This window comes from Cyanistes caeruleus, chromosome 16 (assembly GCF_971803275.1).
Source record: "Cyanistes caeruleus chromosome 16, bCyaCae1.hap1.1, whole genome shotgun sequence".
Classification (NCBI taxonomy): domain Eukaryota; kingdom Metazoa; phylum Chordata; class Aves; order Passeriformes; family Paridae; genus Cyanistes; species Cyanistes caeruleus.
In genome coordinates this window covers 4,919,812-4,947,614 of record NC_141716.1, presented here as the reverse complement: position 1 = coordinate 4,947,614, position 27,803 = coordinate 4,919,812, and the positions used below count along the sequence as shown (strand labels likewise).

Genomic DNA, 27,803 nt, shown 5'->3' with positions numbered 1-27,803 from the left:
TCTGCACCTGTCCTGCCTCTTGAAAATCTGACGTGTGGCAGCAGCTGGGCAAGGAAATGCAAATGAAGGGATGTGGATTGGCATGGCCCTATAAAAACCCCACAATCTCAGTTTGTTGTGGGGGGTCTCTGCTGCTCATTTTAGCTTCTTTATTCTGCACATCCCCACATTTCTTGTGCCTGCTGCTCAGAAAGGCAGGATGAGCACTTTGATAGAGCTGAGGTGAGCTAGAACTCTTGGCAAAGACTTCAGGATGTGATGAAGCATGTCCATGAGCTGACTTCCTGGCCAGAAGTGATAATACTCATGCAACTTTGGAAGGTTGGTGTGAAGTGTTAAGCTACAGAGGCTGCACATCCAGCTGTGTTGAGCTGGCAGCACATCTGGGCTCTGTGCGAGTATTTGCAGCCACCTCAAGGCTCTCTGCACTTCTCACAGCTTTCTCTCTTTGCCCTAAATTGGAATGGGCTGAATTAAGCAGAGGGAAGGGATGTTCTCCTGGTTAAAGATGAGCACCAGCAGGTTGGGGCACAGCCCTTTCTCCTGGCAAACCCTTGGAGCAGTGAGATAAGAGTCGTCAGGAACCTGGCTTGGAGAACCCAGACGAGGCATGCTAACAGGCTGAGTGAGCTCAGGAGAGCCCTGCAAGGGTTCTGCATCTGTCTGAGAAGAGCAACTGTTTCTGTGGCTTCAGTGCCCTGTCACAGACACCACAGGTGAGAGGGGAGACAGACAGAGAGTCCAGCTGCTCCTTTTGTGCCTGATGCTGAAGATAACCACCAAGACAGCAGCAGCCTGGCTGGTCAGAAGCACATCCACAGATGAAGGATCCTTTCCCACTGCTGGATCCTGGACTCCAGTTTCCCCTTTCCCATTTGGAAGGGAAAACACCATGTGTGCCGGTAGATTTGTGCCATCTGTCAGTCTCTCTTTGCAGGTGTTTTTTTCTCCATACAGTCAGAAACAAAGGAAGGGGCTTTTTTTTTTTCCTGATTGTGCTCCTCAGATGTCCCAGCCAAATCCAGATGCTGTAGTGTTTGTGTTCTGCTCTCCATTCTGCCACAGCTGCTCGCTGGAAACTGTTTAGTCTCTGCTATTGAGCATCAATTCCAGCGGGAAGACTGCGGTTTCATTTCTTACAGCAGAATGACCAGGAAATATGTGCTATGTGAACACAGCCGCTCCCTCTTCTTCCTTGTATATACTCAATCAATGAAACATGTAAATATTGTGGTTTATACACATTTGTCTGTAATTCATTAGCAGCACGGACTCGGCACAAGGTGCGGTAAAGCCGTGATAGATGAGCTCTCTGAGAGGTCATCGTAACTCTGAGCAGCAGAGACTAAATAAATACCTCCTTCTCCATCTGAAGTGAGCATCTTTACTCATGCAGTGCCATCTTCTTGCATTCTGGGAACTGAACCAGTACTTTTCAAACATCTTGAACGTTAAAGAGCCCGGGGTGTGTGGCTGGAGCCACGTTCTCCAGTCAGGGAGATTAACACTGCTCAGCAGGTTTGTAAGTTCCCTGACTCAGTGACCATCTTTCTCCACACGTATGTATATGGATCTTAATCTTGATCTCCAGCTGCTGCCATGGAAAGAAAGGACAAAATTTTGTTTTGTTGGAAGTGGTGAGTGGTAGTCAGCCAGGTGAGAGGTCTGTGGGTGGCTGCATTCCACAGACATGGCCAAGGTTTGCCTCTCATTGAGACTCCCCCTGGGGTCTGCAAAACACCTGAAGAACAAAGTTCCTAGTGAATATTTCAGGGCTGTTTTCTGCCGCTTAAGATCCAGCCAGGGGTTCAGTTTCATGCCTGGACTCTGCCAGCCACAGCCCAGCCTGTGAATGTGGGCAAGGACGGGGCATGACGAACGCTGAGAGAACTGACTGCAGCCAAGTGTTCCATGGCATCTGCAAGGGAAGGGCTGGGAGCAGCACTGGGACCTTCTGCCTCTCAACCCCCCTGCCTGAAGCAAACATGCTGAGTGTGGATCCTGCTTGCATTCCCATTATTTTCATTAAAATGAGGTCACTTGTCCAGTGCTGCTGCCTCTGTCTAGCAACAGACTTGCAGGTCCCACATCCTAAAATTGCACGTAGGTGGAAACTGTGGCACTCAGCTCAGTGTAGAGCGTCTGCACTCCCACACTTCACCCTGAATGACTGCTCCTTTTGTTTCTAACGTTTTAGAAAAAACTACATTTATTTTTAAACACCCTGCTTTTGAATGGAAAAGCATTGGAGGAGGGAGAGATGGGAGTGGCAGACTGGCCCTGAGGGGAAATGAGTAATTGCACAGATAAAAGCTGGAACATGCTGTATTATCCATAAGTCTAATACAACAGAAAGCGTTTGTGTTGGATGGGAATCACCATCCAAGTGGAGGTTTTGGGGCTGATGTCACTGACGTTAATGAATCACCCTTGCTCGAGCAGGGACGAGATCCATCGGGTGCCTGTCGAGATTCCTTGCCTGGCGCCTCTGGAGCTGTCTATTTACCCAGCACAGCCCTGCCTGGAGAGCAGGAGGTGCAGTGCACAGGGAGTGTGGGGCCAGCATCTGCTGAAGAATTCTTAATTCAGATTTCATGCCCTCCTTCCTGCAGCACAGGTGTACCTGGAGGAGCAGATAGCACCTGTGTGGCCCCTTCCTTTTTCCATTCATGCTGCCCCTGCATAGTGGTGGGGACATCTTCGTGTCCCTGCACCATGCTACACTTTCTCAAATAATCAGCTTCAGCTTGGTTTCTACCACTGCCACCTCCAACCATTTCACATTTTATTCCCTGCAGAGCAGGCTAGGCAGAGGCACACTGATTTGTCCTGTCTCCCTATGAAGACAAAAAGGAATGATGGTGGAGGAGAAGGAAGGGAGAGAATGAAGCTGGAATAGCAAAGTCTGGTGTTTGACTCAGAAAAGAAGAAATCAATTTCAAAGTTGAAAAAATCCTTAGATGCCTATTTTCCAGAGTATTGGGACTAGCAAATACCACTTGTTCATGTACCAGATCAGTGACAGTGATGCACAGCAGGGTCACACAGCAGCTCCCCATCCCACACGTCCCTGTCATCACCCCAACCTTATCTGTGCCCCCTTGCTGTCCCTGCAGGCTGCAGTGTGACTGCCAGCACAACACCTGTGGTGGCTCCTGCGATCGCTGCTGCCCGGGCTACAACCAGTTCCCCTGGAAGCCTGCCACCGCCGACAGCGCCAACGAGTGCCAGCGTAAGTGGGAGCTGGGCTGTCTCTTCCTGCCAGGCACAGCTCGGGGCCGTGCTGCAGACAGGCTGCTCACTGGGCTGGTGGGGCTGGTGCTGTGTGCCACTGGGAGGACTCTGCACAGCAGGTGTTGATGTTCAGGTGAGGCTCACACAGGGAGGTCTCCAGGGTCCGTGTGGGACTTTGGCTCTGCTTGCATTCCAGTTCCTCCTGTGTGTCCAAGGGTTCGTGCGGGCGAGTCTCGTTGCTCAATTCCGTCTGCAAGATGAATTAGGTTTGGATGTGTTTACATGCAGGACGTCTTTATTTGTCTAGAGAAACCTTTGGTCAGTGCAGACAGTGGAATTTCTGCTGCACTGGGAGTGTAGAGAACAGAGCTGCACCACACGGTGTCTTAGAAACGCAGGGTGGCAAAGGCTCTTAATCCTGTGAGTTTGTAAAGCCGCCTCACCTGGTGCTGGATTTTACAGCTCACCTCTATTCAGGCTGGGATAAAAGAGGCAAGAATGTTGCTCTCTAAACCAGACTACTCAAAGCCCCATGGTGTGGTAATTTTTCTTTCTCGTCTGTACATGCCTGCACATATTTTACTTGTGACTTTGTGCCCACTGCGCTCTCCTGGTTGCAGACCAGATTTTGTGAAGAAGTTGCTGCTTCTGTGCTTTTGAATTGAAATACTTCAGAGACCTTGGGAGATCATGTAATCCCCCAGATGCATTCAGGCATCTTTTCTCATGGAAAAGCAACCCATCAGACCCAGGAGGGAGAGTTGACATCTTGAGGTGCAGCTGCTGACTGAAGGAGCTCTGAGGACGGGGGGTTTAGCTCCCATCTCTTTGTGTTCCAGCCTGCAATTGCAATGGCCATGCCTACGACTGCTACTACGACCCAGAGGTGGATCGACACAAAGCCAGCAGGAGTCGTGAGGACAAGTTTGAAGGGGGAGGTGTTTGTATTGACTGCCAGGTAGGCCCGAAGAGTTTCTCTGGAAAAGGCTGTTGCAAATGTTTGTGCTTGTTTCTGCTGTCAGCCTGCAGTTCAGCCTCATGGGACCTCCACCAAGCCACTCTGTTACCTTAATTAGGTCTCTGCCTGGAAATTTAGTCTCTTTGCCGTGGATTAAAGGAGTGTGAAGCAGTAATGAGAGCAGCACTTGGGTTTCTATCTGTTCCCTGGTGGTATCAGTACCTCCTAAAGCTTTAGTTTACTGAGACACCAGAACTGGGAGGGGCAGGTTGCTGCCCAGCAATGCCTGCCTAGTTCACAGTGCTCTGGCATCTCCCTGGATGTCTCTCTGCCCACCAAAATGCCAGTGTTCAGTCTCTGTGAAGGTGGGAAAGTAGCTCTTCCCTTCCCAAGGTGATGGTGACTGTGGCGTGGTTAATTCATGCACTGGCATGAAACTTCTGGCTATGCTTCCTTTTTGGGAGGAAACAGGTTGCTCCTATCCTCCAAGCACAAAGTGGTCAGGACATTTTACCATCTGAAGGAAGTGAAATGGGCTCAAGGTCAGATATGAACCTGAAACTCACCCTGTGTTTAGGGGAGGATACAGTTTGCAGGAAATGTGTTGTTCCCAAGTCAGTGTATAGGAATTTTGAGCAGATTCAGATCTTCGGTGTGCTGATGCTCCTGAACTGCTTCCTCTGACCTGGACCTGTTAGCAAATCTGGCAGAGGAATGTGAATCCTGCTGGCAGAGGAGCTGATACCTTTCTAACCCACTGTCTTTCAGCATCACACCACTGGCATTAATTGTGAGAGGTGCATCCCTGGATACTATCGATCCCCTGACCACCCCATCGACTCTCCGTACATTTGCTACCGTGAGTGTGAACCCCTCAGCAGTGACATCCTGCTGGACTTGGTGACACTGGGGAGGGCGCTCTGGAGGGTTGGGCTGAGAGGTTTTCCTGCTGTAGGGAGCCTGAGGCCTCAGTCAGTGACACTGCTGCTGGCTTGTCCCTCTCTGCAGGCTGTAACTGTGAGTCTGACTTCACCGATGGCACCTGCGAGGACCTCACCGGGCGCTGCTACTGCAAACCCAACTACACCGGGGAGCACTGCGACGCCTGTGCCGAGGGCTACCTCAACTTCCCCCACTGCTACCGTAAGTGGGGCTTCACATCTGGCAGCCCACAGACCCAGCAGCTGTGGGAAGGGATGGCAGCTCCAGTTGTGGCTCTTGGGATGTCCTTTCCCTGTGCCACGTGGCATTTCTGTCCCAGGAGGAATTCTTTCAGGTGGGCATAAGTCCACATCTGGCTTGGGTGGAAGCTGCACCAGAGCTGAGCTGCTCTGAACACGGAGTCAACAGGAGAGTCCCATTTGACTGGAGTTTAATCTCTCAATTTTTAATGAAAGACAGGCTAAAAAGGGCTGTAATGGATTGTTGTTTAGTGGGACATCTGTGCTTTGTTCCATGTTCCACAATTTTATTCAGCCTGTTCAGCTTTGGGACTGTCAAGTCCTTGATATTCCATCAGGATTTCTCTGGAGTGTGTGTGATGACCTGTGCAATGTGTCTTTTTCTGCACAGCTATTCCAGCATTCTCTCACAATGATACTGGAGAACAAGTGCTTCCTGCAGGACAGATAATAAGTAAGTAATAATAAGCACTGCAATTTTCTTTGATGCTTTGGCAATGCTGTCATTTCTCTTGTACCTCCCATCCAATGCAAGAGTAGGTCTTCAGCTTACTGTGCATGTACATTGTGTGAGGCAGCCCTGAGTGGTTTTAGAAGAGTACAACCTGCAGTTGAGTTGTGGGGAAAGGAAGTTTTATGATCCCCTTTTTTTAGAAGTGGAAACTCTAGCCTAGAATGACTGTGATTTTTTCTGGGGTCCAGGCTGTGTGGGGGGATGTCCCTTGTGCCCTCCTGCGAGGAACCTTCCCCAAAGGTCGTGGAGGGGCTGTGGCTGAGCTGGGAGCTCTGCTCTAGGTGCCTCTGAAGGGTCGTGCACAGGCAGCCACTCACTCTGTGTCACTTCCTCTGTTGTTTAGAAAGCTCATCCATGCTCTCCTCCCTGCTCCCCTCCACCTCCTTCCTCTGTCCTGCTCACTCCTCTCAGTTCATCTACTCCCTTGTGCTTTATTCTGTCTCTTTTCCCACTGAATCCTCCCCTGTCTCATGCTCCCCAGCACACTCCAGATAACCTTTTCCTTCCTTCTGATATTTTGAAGTCTGTATCTCCCAGACAGGTTTTTGCTTTCCTGAGCTGGAATTTCTCACTTCCCTTCTCATTTCCCCACCTTCCCCTCCCTCTGCTTTTTGGGTGATGTTTGTCCTTCCCTCTCCCAGCCCAGCACCCCACACCACTGCTGTTGGTGACAGCAGGGCTGGCTCAGAGCCTTGGCACTGCCTGCTTGGAACACCCTGCCCTGGAAGTGGGAAGGTCTCGGGTGCAGCTGAGCATGGAGTGACCAGAGAGAAAGCCCAAAGTTCACCCTGGTTAGCTGAAGGCTTTGATTATTCCCACACTAGACTGAAGCAGCTCTGCCTGGGCTTGTAGAAGCAGCATTTGCCTGCCCTGTGCATTGCCCTGCTGCCCACCCTGCACCTTCACAGCAGCGTGTGCCGAGTACACCCAGCCACCCACGAGCCAGGCATAGTTCAGTTAAAACATTTTCATCTGCCAGGAGGGTTATGGGAGCAAATGCTTGAGCATTTGAGATGCCTCATGGCAGCTCCTGCCGTGTCCTTGTGGGACCTGAGAGCTGGAGTGACAGCCGTGTGTGGTGTCGCCTGTTGTGTGTCCCCATCCAGACTGCGATTGCTACGCGGGTGGGACAGAAGGCAACGCCTGTCGGAAGGACCCTCGGCTGGGGATGTGCGTGTGCAAACCCAACTTCCAGGGAGCACACTGCGACCAGTGTGCCCCAGGCCACTACGGACCCAGCTGCCAGCGTGAGTATGGGCAGGCAGCGTCCCCAGGCTCGCCCTGCTGGGCTTCTCCTTGTTCTCTCCTCATGCTGGGGAGGAGGAATTCCACAGCTCCACTTCCAAGTGACAAATTCCCATGACTTCTGCACTTTTGCTGTTGTTCTCCATCTGACCCTCCAGCATCCTCCCAAGCTGTGTGGGGTTCTTGAGGAACGAGCTATAGGCCAAGCGTGCTTGTTGTCAGCTCTGTTCCCCCTGCTTTCTCCAGCAACTGCTCTTCTACCCCAGAGAACAGATGCTCTGGTTCCTTTCCTGGTAAGGCTCAAGACAAAAAATCTGCTTATTTACTAATGCCCTTGTTGCTTTGCAGCCTGCCAATGCTCCAGCCCTGGTCAGTACGATGGCACCTGTGACAGCGAGACAGGGCAGTGTCTGTGCCGGACAGGATTTGAAGGGCACTCGTGTGACCAGTGTGCTCCAGGCTACTTCAACTACCCTTTGTGCCAGTGTGAGTATCTGTCCTTCACGTGCCTGGGGGGGACACACACAGCCAGAGTCCTCTGGCAGGGGGCTGAGGGACTGTGGTTTTATGGGTGTTTTGGAGAATATGTGCCATGGGCAGAGACTGATGGTTTGAACGCTTAGAGCAGCACCTCATGCCTATCTGAGGACCCCAGGAAAGTGCCATTTTGCCATGAGCTGTGCCCCATGCTCCCAGCTGAGGTGGTCTGTGTGTGTTGCAGTGTGCAGCTGCAGCGCGGTCGGGACGCTGCCGGGAGGCTGTGACTCCGCCGGGAATTGTGTCTGCAGAGCCGAGTTTGCTGGGCCACGGTGTGAGCGCTGCAGCCCTGGGCACCACTCCTACCCCCACTGCTACGGTAAGCACCTGAACTCCAGCTCCTGCTGCTCTAAAAAACATACCTGTTCTTGAAAAGCGTTGGTGTTTCTCAATATCAAATCCATGTGGTTTGCACTGTGAATTGGGCAGGCTTGTTTTGGAGGTCGTGGATCATAGCAAAGCCTGAAAGACAGAACAGTTTTTTATCAGTCACACTTCCTCATCACAGCCCTGCTGTGACCTGGTGTCTCAGTTTATGTCTTTTTTGTGTGTCACTGTAGTGCATTAACCTACTAAACTACTGGGGAGCATTGAATGGGCTGTAAGAACCCCTCAGTGGCATTTTCCTGGTACGGCTATGAAAATACTGCATGATTTGCCAAGGGATTAAGAAATTAATTTCTTTCCTGGTGGAAGAGTCTCATTCCTGGGGGCTGAATGATGGTTCAGAGCAGTAGTGCTTGGCCACAGATCACAGGGATCATCAGAGTCCTGCTCTTACAGCTTGCTCCTGCGATTCCCGGGGTGCAGTGGACAACAACTGCAGCCCAGTGGGGCAGTGCCGATGCCACGGGAATTTTGCGGGACACACCTGCAGCCAGTGTGCCCTGGGCTTCTACGGATACCCCAGCTGCACACGTGAGTAACACCTTACTGCTCTCTACCACCACCTGAGAGGAGGCTGTAGCCAGACCAAGGTTGGTCTCTTCTACCAAGTAACAAGAGGAGATGGCCCCAAGTTTCACCCTGGCAGGTTTAGGTCGGGTATTAGGAAAAATTTCTTCACCAAAACAGTTGTCAAGCATTGGCACAGGCTGCCCAGGGCAGTGGTGGAGTCACCATTGTTGGGGGGATTTAAAAACCATGTAGATGTGGCACTTGGGGACAGGGTTTAGTGCTGAGGGAACAGCTGGATGATGATCTTAGAGGTCTTTTCCAGCCATAATGATTCTCTGACCCTATCCATTTCCCTGGGCACTGCATCACTCCTGGACTACTGCTGCTGGTGCCAGGGCTGAGCAATGCCTGTGGCAGGTGCCTGCAGCCCCAGCTCCTCTGGCCAGCCCTCCCCAGCTCTGGGCAGTGTCCTCATCTCCCTCCCTGTCAGCAGTCCCGACTGGAAGCCAGATGGACTCCTATGTCTCCCAGCAAGAATTTACTGCTCATTAAAAAGTAATCCGTGATAGAATTTCCCTGAAGCAACAAAAGAGCATCATCGCTCTCTTGCACAGTACTAAATGTGGACTCCTGAGCCATGCCAGCTGGCAGAACACTCCTCCCAAATGTTGATGACGGCAATATGCCTTTGAAGAGGCTGGAGGCAGAGATGAAATGGTCTCACAGGAGTTCAGTGGTCACTTTTTATGGCTCATAAAGCCATAGCCACATTGCAGACCTGTAGAAGACCCACAGCAAGGAAAGAAAAGAACCACCTGATTTTTGTATTTTTTTAAAATCTGTTGTTTCCTGAGCAGTCTTTTGCTGTTAGCCAGTGTGGGGGTGTCAGCCTAGAATGTCTCCTCTGGCAGGGATTTGAGGTGTGCTGGCTTGGGGAAGGAAGGCATGGGCAGCTCCCTGGCAGCTTGCTGACCTTTCCTGTGATAGGACAGTGGGATCTCTGTGGGGAGCAGGTCGTGCAGAAGCTGTGGAACCATTGCCCTGCCCTCACCCCACTGCCCACATCCGCAGGGCAGACCCTGATGACCAAAGGCTGCTCTTGAGTCTTTGTAGGGTCTGATATTTTACTGACTTTTGGAGGATGAGATCACACCCCTTCTCCTCAACCAAAACTCTTCCCGGCCTCTGAAATACACATCAGTGTATGTGAACGGGTGTGATAAACATTGAGACTTCTATTGTTTTCCTTAAACGATGGAGTGGTTTTAACCAAAAGCAAAGAATGAAAATTCTATTTATAATCCACATGTCTGGCTGCTTTTGGTGAAGGTCAGGCAGACAAAAGAGGCTGGTGCTGGGAAGCCCTGAATGCCACTCCAGCAGTTCTCTGCCCTCTCTTGCAGCTTGCCAGTGCTCCCAGGAAGGGTCCTTACACGGCACCTGTGACCAGGACACGGGGCAGTGCAGCTGCCGGCCCAAGGTGACAGGACTGCGCTGTGACAGCTGCGTGCCTGGCGCCTACGGGTTCCCCCACTGCGAAGGTAGCCCCTTTTCCCTGATCTCTTGGACACTCCAGTCCCTTGGGTGCTGGTAAATGTGTTTATTGTTCCCCGAAAGTTCTGCAAGGGGAGAAATAACCTCAGTTAGGGACACCCAAGGGGTGAGCTAATGCTATAAATCCGTTCTTTTACCCCTCTTTTCTAGTGGGCTCCTGTAACCCAGCAGGGTTGGAGACTGCAGATCCCTCGCTGGCCTCAGTGAGTATCAAATGAACCTACCACAACCCCTGCAGGTCATTTTGCATGTTCCACTTTATTTCTTTTCAGACCAAGTCCTTCCTTAAGCTCAGCTAGAGCAGCAGACCCCATGTTCAACCACTGTTGAGGATTTGCTTGTGATTTGTGAGCAAATTCTCACCTGCTCCTTTCTCCCCCTGCCTTTCCCCAGGGCTCCTGTGCATGTCGGGCATACGTTGAAGGCCCAGCTTGTGACAGATGCAAGCCTGGATACTGGAACCTGACTCCAGAGAACCCCTACGGCTGCCTGAGTAAGGAAATGGCATTTTCACAGCCCACAAAAGTCCCCTCCATGGTGCAAGAACCAAACACAAGCCAGTGAGCACAATCACTGGAGGACTGGAAGTGATGGCCTTCCTTCCACCTTCACCCAGAAGTGATGTGTGAAAGCTGGAGTCCTCTGGGTAACCCTCACATGTAAAGGGGAAAGCCTGGAGCCTGGAGCTTTTTGCTTGAGATGAAACATAGGGCTCATGCAATGACTTTTGCCATTCTCAGCCCTCCCTGCAGATACTTAATTTTTTTAGAATATGCAGGAAAGGCAAATGTCTTTGGTAGCTGTGTCTTCAACAGTAGCTGTCCAAGATGAAATCTGAGCCCTTGTGCAGGACTGCCTTCTACTTGACCAGTTCCTGGCTCCTGTTACCCCAGCCAGTGTCCTCTGGTGTGGTGGGTGCTGTCCCCATCAGTCTGATTGACCTTCTGGTTTTCTTGTTCATCTCCCTCAGGCTGCAGGTGTGACACCAAGGGCACCATCAGCGGAGTCACGGAGTGCCGGCAGGTGGGTTTGTTCCTCTGCTTCCAGGCTCCTCTGAGTGTGCTGTGTTGGGAGTGTTCAGCTCTGTCTCTCCAGCAGCTGCTGGAGAGGTCCCAGCACTGAGTTCTCAGCACTTGCACCACAGTCTGGGCTTGCATGGGAATGTGGGATTAAGACCTGTCATAAATTAGACACCTAAATATTTCTGGGTCTGTCCCAGGATGCCTGGATTTTTGTTTGCCTGCATTGTTGGGTAATTTAAGTTATCTGGCCTTATCTGGCCCACCCACGCGCAGGAAGCCATGTGGAGCATGAATCTCAGTCTGCTGCTTCTGCAGTGTCTCAGAGCAGAGCCCAAATAACTGAGGAACAGCTTAGGCATGACAAGCAACAGGAGGGAATGAGTTTCCATGCCTGTTTCTCTCCCAGGGCGATGGGCAGTGCTTCTGCAAAGCCAACGTGTGTGGGCAGTTCTGCTCAGCCTGCAAGGATGGCTACTTCAACATGGAGAACGCTAATTACTTTGGCTGCCAAGGTGAGCCCCTTCTGTGATGTGTTTGCTGAGTGAGGGGGGCCACAAGAGCTGACCCCACTGCACAGATTGACTGGTTGGTGACCTTGGAGAAAAGAGGCAATAGATGTCCCACCTTCTGTTTTGGGTCATTGTTTTTGGGATTGATGTGGTTAAGTGCTTTAATGGTTACTGTGCTAGTGCTGGGTTGATGGTTGGACTTCGATGATCTTATAAATCTCTTCCAACCTTGGTTCTGTGATTCTTTACCACAAGCCCAGAGCATGGGCTGGGAATTACTGTGGGTCTGGAGACCTGAGGACATGCTTTTCCACTGCTGGGCACAGGTCTGTCAGGCTGGGGAGCGAACAGCCAGGTAAGGTACCCCTTTGGGTACCAGAAACCGGTGTGTTTGAACCACTGGTCACATCCTTGCAGCAATGGTCCTTCCTCCTGCTGGGAGAGGGTGGGCATGGGTACGTGGGGTTGGCCACTCTCCACGATGTCCGTGGGAGGAGGTAAAGGAGGAGATGCAGCTGCTGTGAGCCATCCCACGCAGTGCTGGCCCGGCTGGTGGCAGGGCTGCAGCGCCCAGGGTGAGGGTTTGCAGACCTTGTTCCATCAGCCGCCTGGAAATAGCTCGGCGCTGAGGTGGAAGAAGAGTCAATCCAAGCGGGGCCGGGGCCAAATATGAAAACGGATACAATGGAATAAAAATAGTGGTCCCAGGCTCCCTGCCCACTGGGATGTGCCTTTGATTAGCGAGCAAGAGCTCGTTAGCACGGCGGGAATGTAAACAGGCGCTTCCTGCCCGCAGGCTGCCGCTGCGACGTCGGCGGAGCCCTGGGTCCATCCTGCGAGGAGCGGAGCGGAGCCTGTCGCTGCCGGCAGAGCACACGGGGTCCCACCTGCACCCAGTAAGCTGCTCCTTGCACTTCTGCCTCCCACCGTGTCCTCTGCCACCACGGGGATGGGGAGCTGTCACATCAGCCACATGCCTGGCAGGGATGTCCCCTCACTGCTCCCTCCGGACAGCCCAGCACTGGGTAACGCTGCTCTTTTCTCCCCAGACCAGCCCGAGACCATTATTTCCCTGACCTTCACCACTTGAAATTCGAGCTGGAGGAAGGCAGCACGCCGGCCGGCCGGGCTGTGCGCTTTGGCTACAACCCGCTGGAGTTTGAGGGCTTCAGCTGGCGAGGATACGCGCAGATGTCCTCCATCCAGGTACGCCTGGTGCCTGCAGCCCAGCTCCCCGCAGGGAGGATGTGGCTGGTGGAGGACTGATGTGCTTTTGGCACACGTCTTTCACCCCAAGTGCTCCTGAAACCCCCAAAGTCACAGGATGGCCAACATAAACAGCACAGTGTATATATAGCCTGTTTGTGCAGATATTTCCTGTAGTGCTGGGGGTGGCATAGACTGATGAGGGGAAAGATCCTAAACTGGGAATCCCATGACATCCTAATCCGTTTAGACAAAGGTGGTAGCATGGTGATTACTTACAGGGGTGTCTATAAACACTGTCTCTCAGTTTCCTTGTTCTTCTTTCAACCGACTCTGCTCTTTCCTATAACTCTACATAACCTTTCCTCTCTTTTCCAAAAATAAGTATCTCCTACTCAGCTGCTCCTCAGCTTGGACCTCTTGTTACCCTTCAGCCTTTGCCCTTGCTGTTAGCTGGTTTGCTAACAATGGTTTATGCTAACCTGGAGTTGTGTAAGTCCTAGAAGTGAAGCTGTTTCTTCTGTTGACCTTTTTTGTCTCCTTGGTGGTTTCTTCTGCATGGCCTCTGCGGAAGTGTGTGTGTGTTTGGGGATGGAGTGCAGGGCAGTGATTCTCTGACAGTCTTGTCCCATGTAAGATGCTCCTTACTCTGGTGCATGTACTTTCAGTTTTCTTTGCATTTTTGTGCTTAGGTGAAATAATGGAGGGGCTGTTTCCCACTGAATTTTAGGTAGGAGCTAAGCAGTGAACTCCTGTGGGCTCCCTTGAGAAAATCCCAGCCTTAAAGCTTAAGGATGGAGCTCAAGCTCGTAGTTCAAGTGTTGCATGCAGTATTAGTGTTTGAGCTAGACGTAGACCTTGAGAGAAGGGCTGGCATGTGGCTTTTGGCTGGCAGGTCTTACTGTAGTTTGTTATCATCAAGCCCTTCCAGTTTGCTCTCCAGTGGGAAGATGGTGTGTAACTAGAGATTTGGAGAATACAGCCCTCATTAAAAGTCTCCCTGGGCAGACCCCAGCTTTGCCCTGTAGACAGGAGGTTATTTAAGCCTAGATCTCTTTGAAATGGGTCAAACTTAAGCATCCCCTTAGCTTGCCAAGCAGTGTCCAGGCAGGTGGAGGGCAGATGTGCCATCAGTTGTGTGGTCCATTAGCCCCGCTGGCTTTAGCCCTGCACATTCCTGAGGACGAGACAGCAGCTCAGTTCCCAGCCTCTTCTGTAGGCAGTTGGGCAGAGCCCCATAAACACAAGAGCAGGAGTTTGGTACCTGGTGGCTGGTTGCAGCACACTAAACCCAAAAGCAGCACGCTGATAAGAAAAGCAACAGCGTCCTATAACCATTCCTGTGTAATGGTGTGTGCCCCAGCACAGCTGAGCCACCTTGCTGTGCCACAGCACCTTCCAGGTGTGACCACAGCCTTCCCACCCCCTTCCACAGGCAGGTTGCTCCTCGGTGCAGGCCCCAAGTGTCCCCCCAAGGTGGGGACAGTGTCCCGAGGTGCTGTGAGCAGTAGGGTCCGTGTGCTTGTCTCCTCCTCGCACTGTGGCATGTTGCTTTGGGAGCAGTGAGCCGAGCGGCTGCGCTTGGGCTGGCAGTGTGGGTGGTGGAGGTAACTGAAGGTGTGCTCTGCTTCTCTCCCCTTTCTCTCTCCCACCAGCCCAAGGTAGTGGTGACTCTCAATGTGACCTCCCCCGACCTCTTCCGCCTCGTCTTCCGCTACGTCAGCCGGGGGCCCGCCAGTGTGGAAGGGAGGGTCTCGGTCGTTGAGGAAGGAAAGTTTAATGTTTGTGGCAACTGTAAGTGCATTTTTCACTTCTAGACTAACTCAGAGCATCCCACGCTGCGACACTGCTCCTCTGCCCCTTCTCCTGCCCCCAGGTGTGTCCGTCCCAAGTGTGCCCGTGTCAGGTGGCCGGCCAGAGCCGTGCCATGGGCTGGTGAGGGAGGGGGAAGAGAGGCAGGCAGGCAGGCAGGTAGGGCAGGCGGGTCAGGCCCTCCCCAGAGTGGGTGGGTGCTCAGGAGCTGCCCCCACAGTGATGTGTGCCCCGTGTGCTCTTTTGCTTTTTGCAGAATAAAATCAGAATCACTGTAGACGTGAAGGAGGCAGAGCTCTATCTGTTCCATGTCATCCTGAGGTATATTAATTCAGGAGGGGCCACTGTGTATGGCAAAATTACAGCTTATCAGCCACGAAGGAGAGGTAAGGATCCCAGACTGCTCTGCTTCCCTGTGCCATCGCCACCTCCTCCCCATCCCAGGCAGCCTTCTGCATCATCCTTTCCAGAAGACGCTTCCATATGGCTTTACCCATTAGTCCTGCTCTCCCAGTTGAAAGGCTGACTTGAGTTTGCAGCCCCCTTTAGTTACCAAAGCAGCAGCAAGGTGGGCTCAGCCCTGGGGCTGCACACTGAGGACTGATACCAGCCAGGCTGGTGGGAGATAAAGCTCTTGTACAATTCCATACAACTTTCCTGGCACAGGACGAGATCACCCCAGTGCCCCAGGCAGAACTGAGCTGACTTTCCACAAAACCAGAATGGGCCAAGAGCTGGGAACTGGATCCAAACTTTGGCAGCTGGATGTGGTTTTATTTACTAGATGCCCTGACATGGCAGTCCTGCCTTTTCCTTGTGCTTCTCCCAAAACTGGCTGCTGGCTTCACACATGGTCTGGGGCTTGGAAGTGCCGTGGAATTACACATCTTACATGGGCATTGCACTCTGGTGCAGTGTCCTCTTATCAAGCCACAAGCTGCTGGAGAAGAGCCACCAAAAGATGTCTGAACAGGCCTAGAAATCTGGACAGCAAATAACTCTGGGAAGCAATCTGAGCAAGACTACATGGGAACACACCTGAGGCCACGGTGGCAGGTTGGCTGGTTGATTTTACCCCTTTGGATGCTGCAGCCACACTGTCCTGCTGAAGCTGTTCCTCCAGACCACACATGCACAGCACAAGGCTGTCAGCACTAACTGCCTAATTTATCAGTGTGTGAAGTTCTCTCCTCTGTCTTGAATTGACATAAGTTCTGCCTTTGATGTGATATGCAAGGTTTGAAATCCCAAAATTCTATTTTTCTTCCTTCTTTTTTTTTTTCTTTTTGAGAGGAAAAATGGCTTGTTTTTGTGTCCAGTCATATTACACAGCAGAAGAACAAAAAGAGCAGGAGCCATGGCCATGCTTTAGGATCTCACCAAAGGTCAGGAAGTGTTTAATCTGTCCTATTCAAGCAGCAGAGCTCATTTGCCTTAAATAGTGCTTCACTTCTTGTGCAGAAGCAATGTGATTTTTCTAGTGGTGAAGGCAAGCAGCCAAACTGGTGTATCAACAGGACCCAGGAGGGTCCCAGCCTTGGGAGGCTTCAGGAATGCTGAGCCACCTCATGTCTGGATGGAAAGGGCTTCACATGGCAAAGGACAAGCAGCCTGGAAAGAAGCTGGAAGATGTAGCTTGCAAAAGGGGAAACCTTTTCCAAGTTTGGGATTTGCAGCCTGGTTTCTTCACTCCGCCTCCAGAAGCTATCTCAGTTGGAATTGTTTATTGCATCAAAGGGATGTGAAACTTCAACCTGTCAGTAAATCTACCCTGTTGCCAGTTCAGGGAAATCTCTTTACTCCTTGCATCCTCACCTCTGCTTCCCATCTGGAAAAGTGAGGTCCCAGCCTCAGCTGATGCCAGGCATGTCACAGAGCTACCACACATGGGAAGGCGTTATTAACCATCCCAGCAGTAGCACAAACCCTTGCTTTAGCTTCTGGCCCTGTGTGTTGTGCCTTGATGTCCATGTACCACACCAGGACAGTCAATGTGCCACATTCTCCACTTCCTTCTTCATCTCATCTGCTCACCGTGCAGCCATTCCCGGTGAATCCTTCTCACCTGTGTTCTTCCAAAGCTCCTGAGACTGCTGGGCAGGCACACAGTCTGCTTCTAGGTGCTGTATTGTGATTGCATCCATTAATGAAGAGGTTTTGGGACTGTCAGATGAGCCAAGGAGCTGTTCAGCAGCAGCAGGATCAGGCCATTCTGTCCTGTCAGTTTAAAATAATGTCTGAATCTCGAGTGCAGAGTCTGTGGTTGGCAGAAGAAGAAAGGCAGGAGCACACCTTGGGGGCCTGAAAGTTTGTCAGAAGACAGGTATCTTGCCTGTGGAGCTGGGGTCAGAATTTCCCTGAGGAAAAATGTATCTGGGCAGTTCTTTTTGTCTGTCTCATGATTAACTCTTCACAGATGAGTTCTTTCCTTTTCTAGCTGGCAAAACGCTCCTTGGCTTGCAGCATTCTGTGCTTTGCAGTCTGGGGATGCAGAGCACGCTGTGAGAGCTCTGGATTTGCATTAAGGATTGCAGTGATTTATATTTATTTCTCCCAATAGGCTATTGATCAGTATGAGAGTGGATGTCTCTGTTCCAGGACAGTGTGGGATTGTGGTGCACCGAGAGAGTGGGAACCTGTCACTCGCCACTGCACCACAGAGCTGCTTCCCTGAGCATAGCCTGCCACGTCCAGCCCCAGGTTTTCCATTCCAGTCCCTTCACAGCCTCTCATCCCTCCCATTCCAGGTACAGAGCAGACCAAGCAGATTGTCTTTGCTCCCAGCACGGAGCCGGCCTTTGTCACTGTCCCCCAGAACAGCTTCGGGGAGCCCTTCGTACTCAACCCCAACACCTGGTCTCTGGTTGTTGAAGCACAGGGTGTGCTGCTGGTAAGGCCCCATGCTCCACCCACCGTGGGGGCTTCAGCAGCTCCCTGGGGCCAAGTGTCCCAAGCATAACACCTCTCCCATCTCTCCTCCTAGGACTATCTGGTTTTACTGCCCAGCTCGTACTATGAAGCACCAATCCTGCAGCTGAAGGTCACAGAGCCTTGTGTCTATCAGCCAGCCCCTGAACAAGCCACCCAGAAGTAAGGATCTGCACATCTTTGTGCTGTGTGGGGCTTGTTCAGCTCCTCTTGGCCTGGGGTTAAGGAATATCCACAGTCCACATTCTGTGATGCAGTAAAATTGCTTTGTAGAGCGCTTGGCTGCGGCTGATAAAGTTTGTGAAGCCTGCACTGGTCCAGAAAGGCAACCCATAGATCTCCTCATCCATGACACAGCCAGTCTGTGTTTTCTCATGGACCCTGGAGAGGTCCAGCTCACCCAGAGGCACCTCTCTGCTAGGCTGGGCTCCTCAGTGCCAGGCTGTGGGTGGGTGGGTGGGTGGGTGTGCCCTCAGAAATGGCTGCCATGAGTAGGTTTTGCTGGACTATTTAAAATTAACAAAGTGTAGTAGTGTTTGGTCAGTCTCAGTGCATCTCTTTGCCCAGAACCTCTCTGTCCATGTTGGCAAGAAGGCTGGCTGGCCTCTGGACACTCTCTGTCCCATCCACCATAGTAGTGGTCCCCAGGACAAAAGCCATTTCAAGGGGAGAAGCTTTTTGTTGTTACTGCTCTCCCTGGTCCTGTAATGCCCAGCCTCTTGCTCCCCTCTGACCAGAGCTGCTCCTTGGCCCTCCTGATAGACCAAACCCTTCTGCAGACTTGGCTGGGCCAGGCTGTGTGGGTGCTCTCAGCTTTCATAATCATGATGCAACTTTTTGTGCTTCACAATTTTTTTTCTGTGCGTTTCCAGCTGCCTCTTGTACAAGTACCTGTCTGTGGAGGGCTTCCCTGCCGTGCCAGGGGTGGATGCAGTGTGCAGGCTGGACAACCGGCTCCCCAGGCTGTGTCCCACGGAGCAGCTCACCCCCTCCCACCCCCGGATGGCCGCTTGCAGTGGCAGTGATGTGAGTGGCACTTCTGTTTCATCCTTCTCCCATCCACTGCAGCGCTCTCCCCCCTGCCCTCCCTGCCTGGGGCTTTACCTACACCTGGGCAGGTGAGAGAAGGGCTTTACACCCATGTAGCTGTGTGCTTGTGTGCCCTGTTTGAGGCACCCAAACCCAGAGTCTCACATGCAGAGGTTGGTAAGGTTTTGATGAGATTGGTTGCGTTGTTCCCTGAGCTGCAGAGGAGGCTGGTTTGTAGCATGGGCATCCTGCACACGTTCCCTGAGTCATCCCTCTCTCCTCCAGGTGGAAGTGCAGCTGTCCCTGCCCCTGGCCCAGCCTGGGAAGTACGTGCTGCTGGTGGAATATGCCAACACCAACGCCCTGCAGACGGTGGGCATCGCCGTGAGCTCGCCACACTTGGCCACGCAGCAGCGCACCTTCACCTTCTACCCCTGTGCCTACAGGTAGGGGCACCTCAAGGGAGAAAGGGTCCAGTTCTCTGCCATGGCAAGGACAGCCTCCCCTCCAGGTGGACTTTCTCAGGTTTATCACATAAACAGAGCAAGCTTCAGTGTTGTCCATCTAAGCTCTGTGTCCAGACTCATTCTAGCTGGACACAGGTTTTAGTGGCTGGCCTTCCCATTCAGGGAAGTGTGTAACTGCCTCTGCCAGGAGATAAACTCTTGCATCTGTTTACAGCTGGATGTGTTGGTAGGGACCTTGACTTAGGGAGTGACCTACAGGCAGGTTTATTGGAGACTGTCTGACTTCAGACTGCAAACTTTGCAGTCGGAAACAAATGTTTGGGGTGTCCTTGGAACTTCGCTCTTTCGAGCAGCCAGAAAAAACAACAAAAGATTTCCAGGGACTTTGTGTAAATCCCCTCAGGACATAGAGCTGGCAGGATAAGAAATGGGTCATGACCCTGTGCAAGGCTGGCTTCAAAATGTGTGTTTCTCTTACAGTTTCCTTTGTCGAGGGATTGCTGTGGATTCCCAGAGTCGAATGGCAACTTTTGAACTCACCTCAGAGGCCACTGTTCGTTTCACCTCTGATCTGGCTGATTTCTTCCTGGTAAGGCTCCCTCTGAGGGCAGGTCTGTCAACAGCTCACAGGGACCCAGCCTGTAGAAGGGTTTTCTAGTCCTGTTTGGACTGGATGGACAGACATGTTTGGACATATCTGTGTCATGACCAGTCCAAGTGGAGAATGTGGGCAGTGGGGAGTTTTGAAGTAGACCACGGGACTGGGAGTGGGGAGGAGGTGGGGAGAAGCAGCTGTTCTTGCAGAGAGAGCTCTGTAGCAGTGGGGCAGTTCCTTTTTTATCTTGAAGGCATTCCTTGTTTAGCCAAGGATAGAAGAATCCCATCAACATGTGGAGTTTCTAAATGCTGTAAGGCTTGTGCCAGGGAATGAGGGGCAGTAAGCAGAGGTGTGGCTACCATGCCTTGGCTGGAGTGCCTGATGGCTGGTGGGCACAGGGACTGCTGTGGCTGCAGTGGCAGAGGCTGTCACATAACCAGATGTCTCTCTGTGGTGTGGCAGCACAAAGTGTACCTGATCCCTGCTGCACAGTTCACCATGGAGCTCATCGAGCCGAAGGTGCACTGCATCAGTGTCCATGGCACCTTCTCATCCAACAGGTGAGAGTCTCGGGTCCCCCTTAGCTTTAGCATAAATGGGACTATTTCCAAAAACATTTGCTTGTCCCACTTCCCTCACACTCAGAGACTTTTTAAGTTCTTGATGAAGAAATCTCTAGCTGAAGTGAAGCTCCTTGCTTGTGTCCTCTGAGCATGGATTGGGAGTCAGACTGATGGTCCTGTACCTGAGCCCCACTCTGCCTCCTGGGGCAGACACTCAAGTGTCATCCCAAATAGGCATTCCTATGCAAGACACTTGCTGTATCCAAATTTCTGACACTGCTTCAAATAAATATTTGCAGAGGAATTAGCTGGTGCCAGGCTCGCGTTCTTCCTGCTGAGCCCGTACCCCAGAGCCCCAGGGGTGCTGGTAGTGAGCTCTCCCTCAGCAGGCACATGTTGCAATCCAGCAGGAGTTACAGGGTGTGCTTCCCTGCCAGGACCCCAGAGCCACTCTTTCTTTCTGGAGGTACTCACATCCTGTTCACTCCTTGTTTTCCAGCAGCTCCTGTGTCCCCTCAAGGTTCCTGAAGCTCTCTCAGTCAATCATTTTGGAGGGGGCCCAGGCTCTGCCCATCGCCCCAGAGGTGCCCCTGGCTCAGGCTGTCCATGTGGCTCCAGCTGGGGTGCCAGTGGAGCCTGCTCCTCCTCCTCCCACAGCGATGGACCCCACTGCAGAGCTCATCCTCCTGCAGTCCCCACAGGTAGGGGCACAGGCATGGCTTGGGCTGGTTTGCTGGTGCTGTGACACTGGACCACAAAGAAATTTTTCTTACCTGTTGATAAATGCTTTATCAATTAGCATTTTCAGAATTTAATCTGAGCTTTAAGCTTCTCCCTGAACCTGTAATTCCTGTGGACTTACCTATCTTGGCTTTATCCAACCTTGGGATCCCAAGAAAAGTTTTTCAGGTGGCAGCATTAGAGGGGGGAGAGTGTGGAGGCATGGAGGGCTTGATTCACTGAATTCTCAAGACCTGGCAGTTGTGCAATAAGAGCACAAATCTATGCAATAAGTAAAAAACATCCCAGGTGTGGGTGCAGGTCTCAGACATGGATTTTTGTCTGTGTTCTCCCGCTTTGGGGCAGGCTGCAGTGGTGTTTAACAGCCGGATCCAGACCCTGGGACGCTATGCCTTCATCCTGCACTTCTACCAGCCCAACCACCCCACCTTCCCTGTGGAAGTGCTGATCAATGGTGGGCGCATCTGGCAAGGTGAGAAGAGCAGGGACCTGGGGAAGCTGCTGGTTGGCAGAAGCCCTGGAAGTTTTCCATGCCAGAGGATGTCTGTGGGTTCTTTAAGGATTGCAAAAATGGAGCAAGACTGACTTAATTCTTCCAAACGGGGAGGATGTGATGGGGACTCAAGGGACATGTGAGACCAACACATTTGTTGTCTTTTCAGGTCAGACCAATGCGAATTTCTGCCCACATGGCTACGGTTGCCGGAGCCTGGTGGTTTCTGAGGACCAAATCATCCTGGATGTTACTGATAATGATCTGACTGTGGTTGTTCGAGTGCCACAGGGCAAGCAGCTGTGGCTGGTGAGCCTCTGTCCAGGAAGCTTCCAGGGCATGCTGGGCAGGCTTCAGCAAAGGGTTTTTCATTGGATTTTTGTTACTGTATGACCACAGGAATGCTTCCCACCATCACTCAGCCTCTGAACTACCCTAGAAAGTTGCTGTCTCCAACCTTAGTGGTGTGGAATTGAAGACAGAATTTACAGGGGCAGCTTCTGTATATGAGAGTGTCCTTCCTTGTCTGGTTTTGGTATCAAAACCAGGCAGAGATTGAAGCTGTTACTTTGCATACATAGTTTGTGATAATCCAGAATAAGCCTAGCAATATTTTAAACCTGCATAATATTGTTTGTTCAGGCAGGCCTCATCATGAGAATAGGTAGCCCTTGTTCTCAGGGAACAGGACTAGAAGATTGACCAAAATTTGGATAAATGGCTGAAAGACAGAACTGGGACCCAGATGCCTTCATGTGTAGAAATTTCAGATGATAAAGACTTGCCTCCCTGCTGAGGCACAGCCAGTGTTGTGCTAGTCTGGGTATATTCTGCCTGGTTTTAGTCCAGTGAATTTGTGCTGTTCCTCATGTGGAGCTTTAGGTTAGATGGAACCTGATGGACAGACCTCAGTGGAGAGGTGGCTCCTGGTCTTTGAGATATTTGGTGTGTTATGTTCTGTCCCAGCAAGGCATTAAAGGTGCATTTGGAGTAATTTTGGATGGTGTTTGTCTGTTGGAGCTGAGAGCCTGGCTCACCCAGCTCACCCTTGCTTTGCAGGATTACATCCTTGTGGTGCCTGAGGACAGCTACACCTCCCAGTACCTGCAGGAGGAACCCCTGGACAAGTCCTATGATTTCATCAGCAGCTGTGGCATCAACAGTTTCTACATCAGGTGATCTGCTTGGCTTTGGGTGCCTGCTCTGCTGCCCACTGCTCAGGGAGCAGCACCCCTTCCCTTCATGCGTGGTGGGGAGGGGGCTGCTTGAGGTTTTCCTTCTGTTGAGCAAACGTGGGTATTTGGGAGCTCTCAGTGCCACAGGGCTCTCCCTCCCGTGGCTGCAGGAGATGCTGGCTTTGGGGTGCTGGGGAGGCTGTGGGGATGTGCAGCACTGACTCCTCCTGCCTTCCCCTGCAGCCCCAGCAGCTCCTCGAGGTTCTGCCGCGACTCTGCCATCTCGCTCTCCCTCTTCTACAACAACGGGGCGCAGCCGTGCCGCTGCCACGAGGCCGGGTCACGGGGCAGCCAGTGCCAGCCCTTCGGGGGACAGTGTCCCTGCAAGTCCAACGTCATCGGCCGCGAGTGCTCCCGCTGTGCCACCGGCTACTGGGGCTTCCCCAACTGCAGGCGTGAGTTCTCCCGCTGCGCCTGCCCGGCGCTGGCTGTCTGGCCGTTCCCCACACCTGCCTCGGGTTCCTGGGTCTGGCTCGCCCAAACCCAGCCTCTTTCTGCCCCTTGCAGCCTGTGACTGCGGGACACGTCTCTGTGATGAAGTGACAGGGCAGTGCATCTGCCCTCCCCACACCCTGAAGCCAGAGTGTGTTGTCTGTGAGCCCCAAACCTTTGGCTGCCACCCCCTCATCGGCTGTGAGGACTGCAACTGCTCCCAGCCCGGCGTGCAGGAGCTGACAGAGCCAGGCTGTGACGTGGACAGCGGGCAGTGCAGGTGAGGGAGCCCCATCCTGGTGCCGGGGACATCTGGCAGCATCCCTGGTCCCTGCCGGAGTGATGGGACAGCTTGGCAAGCTGAAGGGAGGGAATGTGCAGAATTGGGGTGAGGAAAGCTCTGAAAGCTCTTCTGGCTCTTGTGTCCACCCAGGTGCAAGCCCAACATCATCGGGCGACAGTGTGACCTCTGTGCCCCTGGCTACCACCACTACCCTGAGTGCCGGCGGTGTGACTGCCACCAGGCTGGCACCGAAGCGAGCGTGTGTGACCCGGTCACAGGGCAGTGTCACTGCAAGGTCAGTCCCTCAGGGCCTCCATGTGGTGCCTTTCTCCTTCAGGCTCAACTCTCCTGCTCTGGCAGGGGCTGTGTGGCCCAGCATGCCAGAGGGAGCGGGGAGGCACAAGGAATGTACCTGAGCTGTGCCTGAGGCCACTCAGTGCCTGCCTGAGCTGCAGCCAGCCTGCCCCATGGGGTGGTGGGTTCAGAGCACCCTGGAAAGCTCTTACCTCCTCATCCTTCCTGGCCATGAAGGTTCACTCTTTGGCTGTCACTGGGGGAGATGGCCAGTCTGAATCCAGCCCTGTGTCTGAGCTTGTTGCAGGTGGAGTTGTGAGCCCTATTGGCTCCTGGCTCCATGTCAGCAGAGAAACTCAAACAGCTTCTTGAGTTGCCTGCTCCAGCCTCTTTGTAGAGCTTACAAGTGCTTCCTATAGGAGAATCTAATGTTTGGTGGATGCTGTACAAGCAAACCTGTTTGGGGGACTGCTTTAACATCTTCCAGCACCACAGCATTGTCCTTTGGTCACTCAGACAGCCATCCCTGTCCTCCACTGAGGCCTTGTGAGAAGCTGCTGAAGCTGTTGAGCTTTGCTTGTCTTTCAGGAAAATGTGGAGGGCCTGAGGTGTGATCAGTGCCGCCTGGGGACATTTTCTTTGGATGCCACCAACCCCAAGGGCTGCACCAAATGTTTCTGCTTTGGTGCGACCGATCGCTGCCGCAGCGCCGAGAAGCACCGAGCTGAGGTGAGAGGGACTGGGGGCCACCAGAGCCTGCAGGTCAGGTGTGTTCCCATCCACCTGGCTCCCTGCTGCCCTCGGGTCTCTGTCCTGCATTCATCCTACTGAAGATACACCGTGAGGAGGGTTATCTGTGACTCCCTGTGCCCATATCCTGCTTTCAGCCCCTTTTCCTGGTCTCTGGGGTCTCATGTGCTGGGCAGGGGTGATGGTCAGCTTTTCTGTGGCTTCATCAGGATGCATGTGAGGTGTGAGCCTGACTGTTATTCCCCTTTCTGCTGCTCTGGGACCTGTTCTTCTGGAGCATCAACACCCAAATGCTTTCTGTAACTCCAATAGAAGACCCACAGTTGCTCTTCCCCTCCAGTTTGTCGACATGAATGGGTGGCTCTTGCTGAGCAGCGACCGCCACGAAGTGCCGACAGCTCTGAGCCCACGGGAGCAGCTCGTCACTGCTGACCTCAAAAACCTCCCAGATGCCTACCAGGAACTCTACTGGGTTGCACCCAGCTCCTACCTTGGGGACCAGGTAAGAGAATGGGGAACCACCCTGACCTCACCAGCAGCCTGACATGGAGGCACTGCTCACACTCCAGTTGAGCATACTCTGTCTTGTCTCAGTGATGTGGACTTACAGCAACGTCTGGGATTTGTGTCTCCCTCAGGTTTCCTCCTATGGAGGGCACCTTCGCTATGAGCTGCACTCCAACCCTCGCAGGGGCGACGTGTTCATTCCCATGGAGTCCCGGCCAGACGTGATCCTGAAGGTGCAGCCCGAGAAATTCCCTGGTGCTCCCTGCTAGTGCAGGAGCAGGATGAGGCGATGACTGACACTTTCCTTGCTTTTCCCAGGGAAATCAGATGAGCATCATGTTTCTGGAAGGCACCTACCCATCCCCAGGGGAGGCTCACAAAGGCCGGCTGCAGCTGGTGGAGGTGAGTTTGCACACAGAAATTAAGTGCTCTTATAATGCAGGAAAGGACAAGACTTCATGCAGACAGAGGGGCAGTTGCTTTGAGCTCAGTATCTAGGTGCTGCAGGGCTGATGCAAAGGGGAAAGATTCCAGCAGCAGGGATGTGGAGGCTGGGCTGGATGTTCAGGTGCCTGTGCTTCCTGCCAGTAATGTCAGCTCTCCTCCCACCAGGGTAACTTCAGGCACACAGAGACTCACAACCCTGTGTCCAGAGAGGAGCTCATGATGGTGCTGGCAAACCTGGAGCAGCTGCAGATCCGAGCACTCTTCTCTCAGCTCTCTTCCTCCGTGTCCCTGCACCGTGTGGTGCTGGAGATGGCAACAGACACAGCCACAGGCATCCGTGCCAGCAACGTGGAGCTGTGCTTCTGCCCAGCTAACTACCAGGGAGACTCCTGCCAGGTAAGGAGGAACTGTGCTGTTCAGTCACAGGGGTCACACAGTCATGTTTTGGGTACCAGCTGCCTCCAATCTGGCTCTTAAAGGCTTCAGTTGGGAACAGCTTGGCTCGTTCCCAAGGAAGGAACGTTTCTCCATCACAACGCCATGCACTTGGGAGAGGTGCAGAAGTTTCATCTGCCGTCTTGGAAGGGACATGATGGGGAAATCATTCAGGTGTTGCAGTACCTTGGAATGGGTCCTTCTCTCTGGCAAGTTCTCTCCTGGTTAAAAGGAGCAGGGAGGAACTGCACTGAAAAATCTTCATCCTTGCTTATAATCTTTTCTCCATCAGTACAACCCAGTGGGAATTCTCTCATGGAAACTAATTTAGTTTCTTTGCTTTTCCCAAAAGTATCAGGCTGGTTTTCAGATCTCTGCCTTTTTCTGCCTCCTCAGGAATGTGCTCCAGGTTACTACAGGGACACCAAGGGACTGTTTCTGGGAAAATGCATCCCCTGCCATTGCAATGGCCACTCGGATCAGTGCCTGCCAGGCTCTGGGATATGCCTTGTAAGTAAACAGTGGGGCAGTGTGATATTTTGGAGTTAAGAGGTCTGTAGCATGTGATTCAAAAGCTCTTTACGTACTAGCTGGGCTGGCAGAACCCTGCCTGAGTCAGAGCATTGGCTTCCCTGTTTCAGTGGAGACCCTGCTCAGGGTCAGCTTAGGGTACAAGGCAGTTGTGGGAGAGGGGAAGGGCTGAGGCATCCTGATGGAGAGTTTTTAGTGCATCCACCATTCCTTGTTGTCAGTGCTGAGCCCAGGGCTTTCATTTTCCTTGCAGAACTGCCAGCACAACACAGAGGGAGACCACTGTGAGCGATGCAAGGACGGCTACATGGGCAGCCCCTCTGCCCAAGAGCCCCTGCAGTGTGTTGGGTGCCCATGCCCTCTTTCAGTTGCCTCCAACAAGTAAGCACCTCAGGATGGGATTGCCTGCTTGGCCTCGCTGTTTAACCACTGGAACCACGCTGTGCCCCACAAGGGCAGGTGTCCCAATGCCAGCCTTGTCCTTGCCCCCAAACCACGTTCATGGCCTCTTCCCCACGGCCCCAACAGCCCACAATGAGTGAGCAGCTCCCCTGGCACCACTCCTGGATCAGGAGTAACTGCTCCTCCCTGTGTCCTCATTCTCATTTCAGTTTCGCTGTTGGCTGTGTCCACAAGGGTTCCAACATGCAGTGCCTCTGCAAGCCAGGCTACGCTGGACCAAACTGTGAGCGGTAAGGGAGTGGCAGCCGTGTTTGGGGGGGCCTCAGACACTAACCCTGTACAGCCACTGCTGTGGCAGAGAAGCTGTCTGCTTAAGGACTGCAGCAAAAACAGTTGGCTCTGCCCCTGTGTGCTTTGTTCTGGCAGCATTTCCCTCTGTCCTTTTCAGTCTGCAAATACCCAACTGCTGAAATCCTGTTACTGTGGGTGTGTGACTTAGGTGTGCTTTGCCATGACTTGCAGCCTGTGATAAAGGCACCTTTCTGAGGTATCACGAGGCAAAACACTGAGATCCCTGAGGGCTGCAGCAGTTACAAGTGTTGGATGCTCACACTGTTCCAGTTGTGCAACTCCAGTGCACGGTGCAGGCGCGAGCCACAGGATCCTCACTCGGTTGTAACTTGTGTTTCTCCAGGTGTGCCCCGGGGTACTACGGCAACCCCCTGGTGATTGGCAGCTCGTGCCAGCCCTGTGACTGCAGTGGGAACACGGATCCCAACATGCTGTTCAGCAGCTGTGACTCCCTGACGGGCGCCTGCTCGGGCTGCATGCACCACACAGCCGGCCCGCGCTGCGAGCTCTGCGCGCCCGGCTACTATGGGGATGCTGTGGTAGCCAAGAACTGCACACGTGAGTGGGGCTGGCAGCCAGCCCAGGGGCAAGGGGAGCAGTTCCCAGCACTGCTTCTCTCTCTCTGAGGAACAGCAGCCCTAATGCAGC

General features: G+C 52.8%; 1 protein-coding gene across 4 annotated transcripts in view; it reads left to right on the top strand.

Moving 5' to 3' along the window:
* The window catches only part of LAMA5 (laminin subunit alpha 5), an 86,831-nt gene that overhangs the window by 44,402 nt on the left and 14,626 nt on the right, over nt 1–27,803 (top strand). Inside the window, exons 7-45 of one of the 4 annotated variants that reach the window (XM_086852660.1) lie at nt 3,117–3,232; nt 4,074–4,192; nt 4,961–5,051; nt 5,201–5,335; nt 5,765–5,827; nt 6,994–7,134; nt 7,481–7,618; nt 7,854–7,988; nt 8,453–8,587; nt 9,970–10,107; nt 10,271–10,323; nt 10,514–10,613; nt 11,091–11,143; nt 11,549–11,654; nt 12,448–12,547; nt 12,701–12,857; nt 14,926–15,055; nt 17,417–17,559; nt 17,653–17,759; nt 18,470–18,623; nt 18,912–19,072; nt 19,574–19,682; nt 20,154–20,251; nt 20,757–20,955; nt 21,341–21,467; nt 21,658–21,797; nt 22,548–22,663; nt 22,907–23,118; nt 23,231–23,435; nt 23,589–23,733; nt 24,321–24,461; nt 24,823–24,984; nt 25,121–25,222; nt 25,308–25,391; nt 25,602–25,832; nt 26,268–26,381; nt 26,656–26,783; nt 27,014–27,094; nt 27,499–27,713. In XM_086852660.1, coding sequence (XP_086708786.1) covers nt 3,117–3,232; nt 4,074–4,192; nt 4,961–5,051; nt 5,201–5,335; nt 5,765–5,827; nt 6,994–7,134; nt 7,481–7,618; nt 7,854–7,988; nt 8,453–8,587; nt 9,970–10,107; nt 10,271–10,323; nt 10,514–10,613; nt 11,091–11,143; nt 11,549–11,654; nt 12,448–12,547; nt 12,701–12,857; nt 14,926–15,055; nt 17,417–17,559; nt 17,653–17,759; nt 18,470–18,623; nt 18,912–19,072; nt 19,574–19,682; nt 20,154–20,251; nt 20,757–20,955; nt 21,341–21,467; nt 21,658–21,797; nt 22,548–22,663; nt 22,907–23,118; nt 23,231–23,435; nt 23,589–23,733; nt 24,321–24,461; nt 24,823–24,984; nt 25,121–25,222; nt 25,308–25,391; nt 25,602–25,832; nt 26,268–26,381; nt 26,656–26,783; nt 27,014–27,094; nt 27,499–27,713 — 5,084 coding nt within the window. Of the gene's footprint in view, nt 1–3,116; nt 3,233–4,073; nt 4,193–4,960; nt 5,052–5,200; nt 5,336–5,764; nt 5,828–6,993; nt 7,135–7,480; nt 7,619–7,853; nt 7,989–8,452; nt 8,588–9,969; nt 10,108–10,270; nt 10,324–10,513; nt 10,614–11,090; nt 11,144–11,548; nt 11,655–12,447; nt 12,548–12,700; nt 12,858–14,512; nt 14,652–14,925; nt 15,056–17,416; nt 17,560–17,652; nt 17,760–18,469; nt 18,624–18,911; nt 19,073–19,573; nt 19,683–20,153; nt 20,252–20,753; nt 20,956–21,340; nt 21,468–21,657; nt 21,798–22,547; nt 22,664–22,906; nt 23,119–23,230; nt 23,436–23,588; nt 23,734–24,320; nt 24,462–24,822; nt 24,985–25,120; nt 25,223–25,307; nt 25,392–25,601; nt 25,833–26,267; nt 26,382–26,655; nt 26,784–27,013; nt 27,095–27,498; nt 27,714–27,803 lie in introns of all 4 variants that reach the window. The other 3 variants (XM_086852659.1, XM_086852658.1, XM_086852657.1) reach the window with 3 other exon arrangements.